Source organism: Anolis sagrei, chromosome 2 (genome assembly GCF_037176765.1).
Source record: "Anolis sagrei isolate rAnoSag1 chromosome 2, rAnoSag1.mat, whole genome shotgun sequence".
NCBI lineage: Eukaryota > Metazoa > Chordata > Lepidosauria > Squamata > Dactyloidae > Anolis > Anolis sagrei.
The window spans coordinates 174,231,889-174,243,934 of record NC_090022.1 but is presented as its reverse complement, the minus strand read 5'-3'; the positions used below and the strand labels follow the sequence as shown (position 1 = coordinate 174,243,934).

At 44.6% G+C, this 12,046-nt stretch overlaps 1 protein-coding gene across 4 annotated transcripts in view; it reads left to right on the top strand.

Moving 5' to 3' along the window:
- Positions 1–12,046, top strand: part of PLXNA3 (plexin A3) — a 170,420-nt gene that overhangs the window by 76,529 nt on the left and 81,845 nt on the right. For all 4 annotated transcript variants that reach the window (XM_067464171.1, XM_067464173.1, XM_067464174.1 and 1 more), the window contains 2 exons: positions 2,158–2,272; positions 10,739–10,939. In XM_067464171.1, the coding sequence (XP_067320272.1) occupies positions 2,158–2,272; positions 10,739–10,939 (316 nt within the window). The remainder of the gene's footprint in view (positions 1–2,157; positions 2,273–10,738; positions 10,940–12,046) is intronic.

Here is a 12,046-nt window from a genome sequence, read left to right as displayed (position 1 = left end):
TTATTGTAACGTAGGGGGAAAAGATTTTCACTTTAGCCCCAAAACCAGTCTTGAGCAATACTCCAGTAATACAAGGAGAGAGAGTTGCCAGATGTTCAAGCTGGGTTTAGAAAAGGCAGAGGAACGAGAGACCAAATTGCCAATATCCGCTGGATAATGGAGAAAGGCTGGGAGTTTCAGAAAAACATCTATTTCTGCTTCATTGACTATTCTAAAGCCTTTGACTGTGTTGATCATAATAAATTGTGGCAAGTTCTTTGTCAAGACCCAGAAGCCTTAAAGAAGCCAAACACCGTAAAAAGGGTCCAAACAAGGTTTATTAATAACAAAAACAGCTAGAAACACTTGGATTCAGGATTTTTGCCCTTTTACTACTTGTTGTAGCCTGCTCAGCACACTCTACTACAACATTCTTGATGGTATGGGCATACCAAAACACCTTGTCTCTCTCCTGAGGAATCTGTACAAGGACCAAGTAGCAACAGTCAGAACTGACCATGGAAGAACAGACTGGTTCAAGATTGGGAAAGGCGTACGGCAGGGTTGTATACTCTCACCCAAACTATTCAACTTGTATGCAGAACACATCATGCGATGTGCGGGGCTTGACAAATGCAAGGTTGGGATGAAAATTGCTGGAAGAAACATTAACAACCTTTGATATGCAGATGACACCACTTTGATGGCCGAAAGCGAGGAGGAGCTAAAGAGCCTTCTAATCAAGGTGAAAGAAGAAAGCGCAAAAGCTGGATTGCAGTTAAACATTAAAAAACAACCAAGATTATGGCAACGAGAATGATTGACAACTGGGAAATAGAGGGAGAAAACATGGAGGCAGTAACAGACCTTGTATTTCTAGGTGCAAAGATTACTGCAGATGCAGACTGTGGCCAGGAAATCAGAAGACGCTTACTTCTTGTCCAATCTTGATAAAATAGTGAAGAGTAGAGACATCACACTGGCAATGAAGATCTGCATAGTTAAAGCAATGGTATTCCCCGTCGTCACCTACGGATGTGAGAGCTGGACTATAACTGAGCGAAGGAAGATGGACGCTTTTGAACTGTGGTGCTGGAGGAAAGTTCTGAGAGTGCCTTGGACCGCCAGAAGATCCAACCAGTCCATAATTCAGGAAATAAAGCCTGACTGCTCATTGGAGGGAAGGATAGTAGAGGCCAAGATGAAGTACTTTGGCCACATCATGAGAAGAAAGGAAAGCTTAGAGAAAACAATGATGCTGGGGAAAATGGAAGGAAAAAGCAAGCGCGGCCGAACAAGGGCAAAATGGATGGATGGATGGCATCCTTGAAGTGACTAGATTGACCTTGAAGGAGCTGGGGGTGGTGACGGCCAACAGGGAGCTCTGGCGTGGGATGGTCCATGAGGTCACGAAGAGTCGGAAACAACTGAATGAATGAACAACAACAAGGGAAAAAAAGATTTTCACTTTAGACCTAAAACCAGTCTTGAATGCTGGGGGTCTAAATGAAGAGACAGCTGTACCAATATCAAGGATGGCTGAGCATCTGGAAGCATGTTTTCCCTTTACCCAGTTCCTACATCCAGGGATTTGGGAGGAGGAGGAGGAAGCCTCTTTGGGGCCAGAGGGTAGAAGTGACTGGGCAAACCTGACCTCACCCCCCATCCCCCACCTCGACTTTGATCTCTCCTTTTAGAAACAAAACTATGGAGGTATCTTTGTGGTGCAGCCGTGCTACCTCTGCTGCCTTGATTTTCTCCCTCAGGACTTGCTGTGCTTTCCTCCTCATTGCTTTGTTTTTCCAGAATGGAAAATAGCATACAATGTCTTCTATCTAATTCATAAAATATCTCCTCCTCCCCCTCCTCCTCCCCTGGCTGCCATTCTGGGGCATGCAGGCTTACACTGTCAAGTCGGTTTGTGGCAAGGGCTTCAGTCAACACTCCCTCGGGGCTTGTCTCCTGCAGCCAGCAGATGGCTTTGGCAGGACTTTGGAAGCTGATTCAATCAATGTCTCCCTCCCTTTCCCCTCTCTTGAATTCCATATCCTCCAGCAGAACAATGGCAGCAAGGGACTAAAGAGCCAGGAACGGCTTGGGGTGGCATTTACGGGAGGCAAAGGGATGCATGTTGATGTCTTCCTCTTCTTGACTACCCTTGTGTTCCTTACCCCATAGGTGCCTGTCATGTGTCAGCAGCCACTATCCTTGCCATTGGTGTAAATACAGACACACTTGCACCCACAATGTGGCTAAATGCTTCTTCTTGGAGGGACGAGTCAACACCACAGAGGTGAGAGGAGGCTTTCTATTATAATTATGATCTAGTACAGTGTTTCTCAACCTGGGGGTTGGGAAGGGGTGTCAGAGGGGTCACCAAAGACCATCAGAAAACACAGTATTTTCTGGGTTGTTGTAAGTTTTTCTGGGCTATATGGCCATGTTCTGGAGGCATTTTCTCCTGACGTTTCGCCTGCATCTATGGCAAGCATCCTTAGAGTTAGTGAAGTCTTGTTGGAACTAGGAAAATGGGTTTATATATCTGTGGCGGCCCCGGTGGCGCAGTGGGTTAAAGCACTGAGCTGCTTGCTGAGCTTGTTGATCAAAAGGTCGCAGGTTCGATTCCGGGGAGCGGCGTGAGCTTCCGCTGTCAGCCCTAGCTTCTACCAACCTAGCAGTTCAAAAACATGCAAATGTGAGTAGATCAATAGGTACCGCTCCGGCGGGAAGGTAACGGCGCTCCATGCAGTCATGCCGGCCACATGACCTTGGAGGTGTCTACGGACAACGCCTGGCTCTTCGGCTTAGAAATGGAGATGAGCACCACACTCCAGAGTCAGACATGACTGGGCCTAATGTCAGGGGACTACCTTTACCTTTTATATCTGTGGAATGACTCAGGTGGGGCAAAGGACTCTTGTCTGCTGGAGCTAGGTGTGAATGTTTCAACTGACCACCTTGATTAGCATATAATGGCCTGACCATGCCTAGAACAGGGGTCCTCAAACTTTTTAAACAGAGGGCCAGGTCACAGTCCCTTAAACTGTTGGAGGGCCAGATTATAATTTGAAAAAAATGAATGAATTCCTATGCACACTGCACATATCTTATTTGCAGTGCCAAAAACACTTACACTTGAATAACTTGAATATAATAATTCAAATGAAGAATGATTTTAACAAATATAAACGTATTCGTATTTCAATGGGAAGTGTGGGCCTGCTTTTGGCTGATGAGATAGGATTGTTGTTGTTGTGTGCTTTCAAGTAGTTTCAGACTTTGGTTGACCCTGAGCGAGGGCCAGGTAAATGACCTTGGAGGGCCGCATCTGGCCCCCGGGCCTTAGTTTGAGGACCCCTGACCTAGAACAACCTCTCAACCTCTCAACAAAAGTTTGCTCTAGGCACTGTCAGGCCATTATATGCTAATCAAGGTGGTCAGTTGAAACATTCACACCTAGCTCCAGCAGACAAGAATCCTTTGTCTCACCCTGGTCATTCCACAGATATATAAACCCTTTTTCCTAGTTCCAACAGACCTCACTACCTCTGAGGATGCTTGCCATAGATGCAGGCGAAATGTCAGGAGAGAATGCCTCTAGACCATGGCCATATAGCCCGAAAAAACCTACAACAACCCAGTGATTCCGGCCATGAAAGCCTTTGACAATACATTATTATTATTATTATTATCATTATCATTATCATTATTAATATCGGCCTCTGGAGAGAAAACTTCAGGATTATTTAAAATTGCCAAACCCAAACATTTTAGATATGACTCACGATCACCATTAAATTCAGCCCCATGATTCTCTCCCCCCCCCCCTCCACATTTCCACAGCTGCAGGGCTTCCGACATCTGTCAGGTTGTGATCTATGGGACTGTGTACAACTCCCTAAGGTACAATCTGACAGGTGTGATCTGCTTCTTTCTCTTACTGCACTTCTGGAGGATGTGGACGTGAGGAGGAATGGAAGTCTCCAGATATGTGGCCTGGATGCAGAGAATTTGCTCCTTCTTTTGGTCTCTCAAGGACTCTATGTTTCTGCCGAACAGCAGAAATGGCTGCACGTCTTTTCCCCCTTCTCCCTTGGCCTTGCAGAGGATGCTGGGATGCAACGAGGGAATTGTGATTCTGCAGTTCTATGCAAAACCAGGCAGTGCTTACCATATTTGCGCAATGCTTTGGGATTGTGTTGAATTCAGAATGTGTTGCTGACCAGTACGGGCAGGGTTGAAATCAGACGCAAGGGGAGCGTGGGTGGAAAAAGAATTATTGCTATGGGGAAGGGCAGAAAGATCTGCCGGAGCACAGCAACAGTTCTCCCATCCCTCAACCACTTGAAACTTCATAACAGAATGAGCTGAGATTTGTGGGAACCATACGGATTCTTGTAATGTTTTGTATCTGGTAGTAGGCAAGCCCTCAGTATAAAGCACATCTTCTATATATATATAAATGCTCTGTGCATAATGAGTTCCTTAAAAACAAAAGAACCAATGAATGAAATCACACCAAATTTGACAACAAAATGTCTCACAACACAAGGAGTGACCATCACTCAAAAAATTGTGATTTTGTCATTTGGGAGTTGTAGCTGCTGGGATTTATAGTTCACCTACAATCAAAGAGCATTCTGAACCCCACCGACGATGGAATTGATCCAAACCTGCCACACAGGACTCCCATGACCAACAGAAAACACTAGAAGGGTTTGGTGGGCATTGACCTTGAGTTTTGGGGTTGTAGTTCACTTACATCTAGAGAGCACTGTGGACTCAAACAATGATGGATCTGGATCAAACTTGGCACGAATACTCAATATGCCCAAGTATAAACAGAGATGGAGTTTGGGGGAAATAGACCTTGACATTTGGGAGTTGTAGTTACTGGGATTCACAGTTCACCTACAATCAAAGAGCGTTCTGAACCCCACAAACGACAGAATCGGGGAAAACTTCCCACACAGGACTCCCATGACCAACAGAAAACACTAGAAGGGTTTGGTGGGCATTGACCTTGAGTTTTGGGGTTGTAGTTCACTTACATCTAGAGAGCACTGTGGACTCAAACAATGATGGATCTGGATCAAACTTGGCACGAATACTCAATATGCCCAAGTATAAACAGAGATGGAGTTTGGGGGAAATAGACCTTGACATTTGGGAGTTGTAGTTACTGGGATTCACAGTTCACCTACAATCAAAGAGCGTTCTGAACCCAGAATCGGGGAAAACTTCCCACACTGAACCCCTATGACCAACGGAAAATACTTAAGGCCATCCAATCCAATGTCCTTCATCAGGGCAAGAAAATGTAATCAAAGCCCTCCTGACAAAGAACCATCCAGCCATAGATAGATATTTTATTTATTTATTTACTTTATTTGTATACCGCTCTTCTCAGCCTTTAGGCGATTCAGAGTGGTTAACAACAAACAGCAGCAGAAATTCAATGCTAGCATCATACAAACCATATAAAAAACAATTAACACAATACACTAAGCAATTAACATCAATAAACATCAATAACAACTCATTAGCGTCTCATAACTAAAATCATAATCCAAGTTCATCTTCCGTTGTTCCGATTTCCTATAATTCATTATAATTCATTGCACTGCCTATTCAAACGCCTGTTCAAATAACCAGGTTTTCACTTTCTTCCGAAATTCCATTAATGAGGGAGCCGATCTAATGTCTGTGGGAAGGGCGTTCCACAGCCGAGGGGCAACCACTGAGAAGGCCCTGTCCCTTGTCCCCGCCAACCGTGCCTGAGTTGCAGGCGGGATCGAGAGCAGGGCCTCCCCAGAAGATCTTAAAGATATAGATAGATAGATAGATAGATAGATAGATAGATAGATAGATAGATAGAAAGATAGATAGATAGATAGATAGATAGATAGATAGATAGAATTCATACACACACAGATATATACCCTATACGGTTCTGGTCCAGTGTATCTGTCCGAAAGTATCTCCCTCTATGTCCCACCCCGGAGTCTGAGATCATCTGGGGAGGCCCTGCTCTCGACCCCACCACTGTCACAAGTGAGGCTGGTGGGGACAAGGAGGAGGGCTTTCTCAGTGGTGGCCCCTCACCTGTGGAACTCACTCCCAGGGGAAATCAGGGCATCATCATCCCTCCTCGCCTTTAGGAGGAGGGTGAAGACTTGGTTATGGGACCAGGCCTTTGGGCACTCTGGCAATTAAATCAGACAATCAGGCGAGTAAGACCAACAGGATTGATGAAGTGGAACGTAAAACTAGATCTATGAGTTAACGAACGCTGACCATGTAAGAGGAGAAATTGGGTTTGTATTTGGTTTTATTGATTTTATTGATTTTATGGTTATAATGCATGAATTGTTGTCAACTGTGAATTGATGTAATTTTGTGTATGATTGTTTTATGATGCAGGCATCAAATTGTGCCTTTGCTTGTGTATGCCGCCCTGAGTCCCCTTCGGGGTGAGAAGGGCGGGGTAAAAGAACCCCAAATAAATAAATAAATAAATAAATAAATAAATAATAGTATCATAGACTTAAAAGGGACCCCTAAAGAAGGACAATGATATATGTTGCATATTCCAGGGTGGGCAAACCAGACACGTCAACACTCTCCACGTCAACACTGACAAAGAAACAGCAAGAAATACTGTTTACCCACAAGCATATAGAAATTACATATTTTAGAAACCAACACTTTCTCATTACTTTATTTCCCAGATCAACAGACTGGGCCACAGCAACGCGTGGCAGGGGACAGCTAGTTGAATATAAATGTGTGTCCCTTGGTCAGGGAATCCCGGGCAATCAGAAAAAAGTCAGCAGGTGGCAGATCAACGGCATTGGCAGCCAATAATAGCACTAAAGTGCCTATGTGGGTTTGGGAGGCGAAGAGATCAATATATGTGTGCGGAGTGGGGGGGAGGGGGAAGGCCAGGGTCTTTGCTGGTAATGGGGCCGGTTGCTTGCAATCAATCGTCTGGCCCAGGCAGCGGGATCAATAGACCTAGAGACGCCCGGGGCTCTTTGTGGGTAGGTAATTGATAGCCACTCCCTTCGAGGGGCCAGCGTTTGGGTTGCGGTTGGATGTGGTGGTGAGAGTGGTCTGGGCAGCCCTTGTGGATGTTGAGCTGCTGTGGTTGAGAGGCACTGGCAAAATGAGGCTGCTTGGGATGGAGGAACGAGTCTCTCTGTGTGCAAACACTCGACGGAGAGAGCTATAGAGGGAGCGTTTCCAGGCTCTTCCAGGCTTCTTTGCTGCATCCCTTCCCCCTTCGCAGGCCCTGCCTTTTGTCTTGACCCCATTGTATTAAGGTTGGAGAGGAAGCTGCACCCAGGGCTTGATTGTTCCCTTGGTCAGGACCACATTTCCTCTATTGCTTCCCCGGCGGTGTCGGCGGCGTCACGGCCACCCCGCCTCCTCGCTCGCCATGTAAACAGAGCAGGCTGACCCAGCACGCCTCCCCCACTACCTTTCCTTTGGTACCAAGGAGCGATTAACCAGGCTCTGGTTACCATGGCAACTCTGAGTACCCAGCAGGCTCTTTCATCTCCATCTCTCTCATGCGCCTGCCCTAGGCAAGCCGGGATGATGAGGAGAGCCAGGCTCTTGGGTTTTTACCCCCTGTTTCAGGATGGGGCCCTTTGGGGTGGGAGACGTCGTACGGTTTTGCTGTGAGGGGAAAAAGAGACGTAGGTCTCTGGGGAAAGAGAGGAGGCCATATTCCCTTTCTATTCCTAATCACTAATGGCTACCTTTTGTGTAAAAAAAATACATAGAACATCCCGTAACCAGAGTTTCCTGATATATATATTTTTCTGAGTAAGCAGGGACAGAGTCAAGCCGTTTAAATGCTTTCCCCTTTTAGAATCATAGAATCATAGAGTTGGAAGAGACCTCATGGGCCATCCAGTCCAACCCCCTGCCAAGAAGCAGGAATACTGCATTCAAATCACCCCTGACAGATGGCCATCCAGCCTCTGTTTCAAAGCTTCCAAAGAAGGAGCCTCCACCACACTCCAGGGCAGAGAGTTCCACTGCTGAACGGCTCTCACAGTCAGGAAGTTCTTCCTCCTGTTCAGATGGAATCTCCTCTCTTGTAGTTTGAAGCCATTGTTCCGTGTCCTAGTCTCCAAGGAAGCAGAAAACAAGCTTGCTCCCTCCTCCATGTGGTTTCCTCTCACATATTTATACATGGCTATCATATCCCCTCTCAGCCTTCCCTTCTTCAGGCTAAACATGCCCAGCTCCTTAAGCCGCTCCTCATAGGGCTTGTTCTCCAGACCTTTTATCATTTTAGTCGCTCTCCTCTGGACACATTCCAGCTTGTCAATATCTCTCTTAAATTGTGGTGCCCAGAATTGGACACAATATTCCTGTAGCTTCACTACTGAGCTGAAATCTGAATTAAAAACATAGCCCAATCACAAAAAAATAATAATCTTGGTGTCTTGTTTTTTTAGGCCTGTTCCTGGGGCTCTTTGGAGTTCTGATTCATAAAATTGCATTGGATCGAACACATTAGCTCTAGTCTCTTAGATATGGTTATCGTGGTTTTCTATGGGTGAGCAGATGGCAGCGGGTAGATGGCATATGTTCTGTATCTCAAAAACTAAAGCTGGTAAGGGGAAAAGTAGTGCCATTTTTGGAATCATCAGATAACTATACCCAGAAGCGGAGCTAACATGTGAGGCACCAAAATGTCTTGTTGGACAGTGGTTTTAAACAGTGTGTTTTAATATTGAGGCGAAGTTAAACATGAGCCAGCAATGTGATGTGGCGGCAAAAAAGCCAGTGGGATTTTGGCCTGCATCAATAGGAGCCAGGGAAGTAATGCTACCCTTCTATTCTGCTTTGGTTAGACCACACCTGGAATATTGTGTCCAATTCTGGGCACCACAATTCAAGAGAGATATTGACAAGCTGGAATGTGTCCAGAGGAGGGCGATTAAAATGATTCAGGATCTGGAGAACAAGCCCTATGAGGAGCGGCTTAAGGAGCTGGGCATGTTTAGCCTGAAGAAGAGAAGGCTGAGAGGAGATATGATAGCCATGTATAAATATGTGAGAGGAAGCCACAGGGAGGAGGGAGCAAGCTTGTTTTCTGCTTCCTTGGAGACTAGGACGCGGAACAATGGCTTCAAACTACAAGAAAGTTTATTCCATCAGAACATGAGGAAGAACTTCCTCCACTATGAGAGCCGTTCAGCAGTGGAACTCTCTGCCCCGGAGTGTGGTGGAGGCTGCTTCTTCGGCAGCTTTTAAACAGATGCTGGATGGCCATCTGTCAGGGGTGATTTGAATGCAATATTTCTGCTTCTTGGCAGGGGGTTGGACTGGATGGCCCATGAGGTCTCTTCCAACTCTAGGATTCTATGATTCTACTATGTCCTGAATAAAATGCTTCTACCAGTTTATATTTGTGCCCTGTATTTCCTCCAAGGAGATCAAGATGGTATATTTGACTTCCTTCCTTCACAATAACACCGTATGGTAGGTCAAGCTTAGAGAGATTGAGAGCGAGTGTATGTGAGTGGTTCAAGGTCACTCAGTGGGGTCTAAGACCTGTTTGTCCCATGTCACAGCTCAGCTTTTAAGCAGATGCTGGATGGCCATCTGTCAGGGGTGATTTGAATGCAATATTTCTGCTTCTTGGCAGGGGCTTAGACTGGATGGCCCATGAGGTCTCTTCCAACTCTATGATTCTTTGATTCTATGAATGTTTTTAATGTTTATGTATGCATATAATGAATTCTTGTCCTGGCATTGAATTATTGCCGTATATTTATTTATTTAATTTAAAACATTTATATTCCGCCCTTCTCAGAGCGGAGCACAGCATATACACGGCAAACATTCAATGCCTGGATACAATACATAAACATTAAAAAACATTTATCGAAATATTAAAATACACCATTTAAAATAACACCATTTAAAACCGTAAATATGCTGTGCTCCGCCCTGAGTCCTGTTCGGGGTGAGAAGGGTGGAATATAATGTTTTAAATAAAATAAATAAATAAATCTACAAATAAATAAATCTACAAATACCTACAAAGCCCTAAATGGTTTGGGACCCTCCTACCTACGTGACCGCATCTCTGTGTACGAACCTACACAATCTCTTCATTCATCTGGAGAGGCTCTGCTCCCGGTCTCATCTGCGTCGCAGGCGCAATTGGTGGGGATGAGGGATAGGGCTTTCTCGGTGGTGGCCCCTCGACTCTGGAACTCTCTCCCTAAGGACATCAGGCAGTTCCCGTCGCTAGCAATCTTTAGGAGGAGCTTGAAGACATGATTGTTCCAGTGTGCTTTTCCAGAATAAGGAAACTCCTACTATTATGTCCCAATGCACTTTATCAGAGATCTGGGGATACCTATATGCCCACCCCTCTTCAAACACCCCATCTGGTCACGCCAAGCACTTTTTAACTTTCCATTACATTTGGCCCTGCCATTGTTTTTAATTGTGTCATTGTGTGTTGTTAATGTTATTGCTTTGTCTTTTTGAGTTATTGCTGTTGTTATTGTTTTACTATTGTATTTGGGCTCAGCCTCTTGTAAGCCGCATCGAGTCCTTTGGGAGATGGTAGCGGGGTACAAATAAAGGATTATTATTATTATTATTATTATATTATAAATACCTTCTCTACTTCTTTCTGCCTTGCGCTGGCAACATTGTCAGGGCAAAGGAATGCCCAGTGCCTCGTGTGTTGAGATGCTTTGAATCTCTTTCTTCTCTCTAGGGCTGCCCAGAGCTGCTCCCTGGTGGGGAGATCTTAATACCAGTAGGAGTGCTGCAACCCATTACTCTACGTGCCAAAAACCTTCCACAACCCCAATCGGGCCAGAAGAACTATGAGTGTGTCCTGGGCATCCAAGGTCGCCAACAGCGGGTGCCAGCTGTGCGCTTCAACTCAAGCAGTGTGCAGTGCCAGAATACCTCGGTGAGAGACCCCCTTTGCATCCGTATTTTCAAATACATCTTGGTCACAAAGAGTCAGAATCGATTGAATGAATGAACAACAACAATATCTTGCTTTTTGAAATCTGAAATCAAGGGGACTCGACTTGTTTTGGAAGCAGATATTTTCCTTAGTCTGATACACATGTGTGCATTTGCATACACAGTTGTACACATTGCACATGTGTGCATTTGCATGTCAGAGACATGAAGCACAAGGAATTGAATCTGCTAAGCAGATTCAATTTCTTGTGCTTCATGTCTCTGACATGCAAATGCACACATGTGCAATGTGTACAACTGTGTATGTGTGTGTTTTAAGGACTTGGAGCCTGCATGTGAAAGTGCCTCTCAGCCCAATGAGTTGTGAGTTGCAGTGTTGTTTTCAGGCCTTAACTTTGGTGGAGTAGTTTCTAATTGTATGCTTTTATTTCTTTTCAATTGACTATCTATAAAATCGGAATAGAGCTTTAATTTACAGTACTCCTGAAAGGCTGAGTTATCTTAAAAGCACTCTGCATATATTAAGCAAGAGATTTCTTTCATACTGTATAAGTGCTTTAACACATCACCAGAGGTATAAAGCTTATGCTTTTCCCCACTTTGTTCCCTCCTGAACTGAGTCTGCTAGTGCTATATCTCTATCTATTCTGCAATTACAACACACTTTAAGTATAGCAAAGCCATGAACGATATTCATTACACAGATGTTAGAATAAGAAATTGGAAAGCAACAGTAGATAGATTTTCAAGTAAAAAGCAGAATATCAGCATAAATGTAATGCAGGTTGAAAAAAAATACTAATAACATACTCTTACATGGGGTCAGAAAGCACACTTCTTATGGTGCCAAATATTCTAAAGGTTTTCTGGTGCCATAGAAATGGCCAGCTTTCTGATATTTGCTAGTCTTGTGACTGTTACTTGTGGACAGAGAAGAAGGCCTCATATGTTGATTTGAAAGCTTGGTCAACTTTACTATTATGTGTAAAGGTGATGTGATTCAGATGATGTGCCTTGAAACCATTAGGTGCTCTAGAAACCAAAAATGTATGCCCAGAAATGAATATATATATATATATATATATAT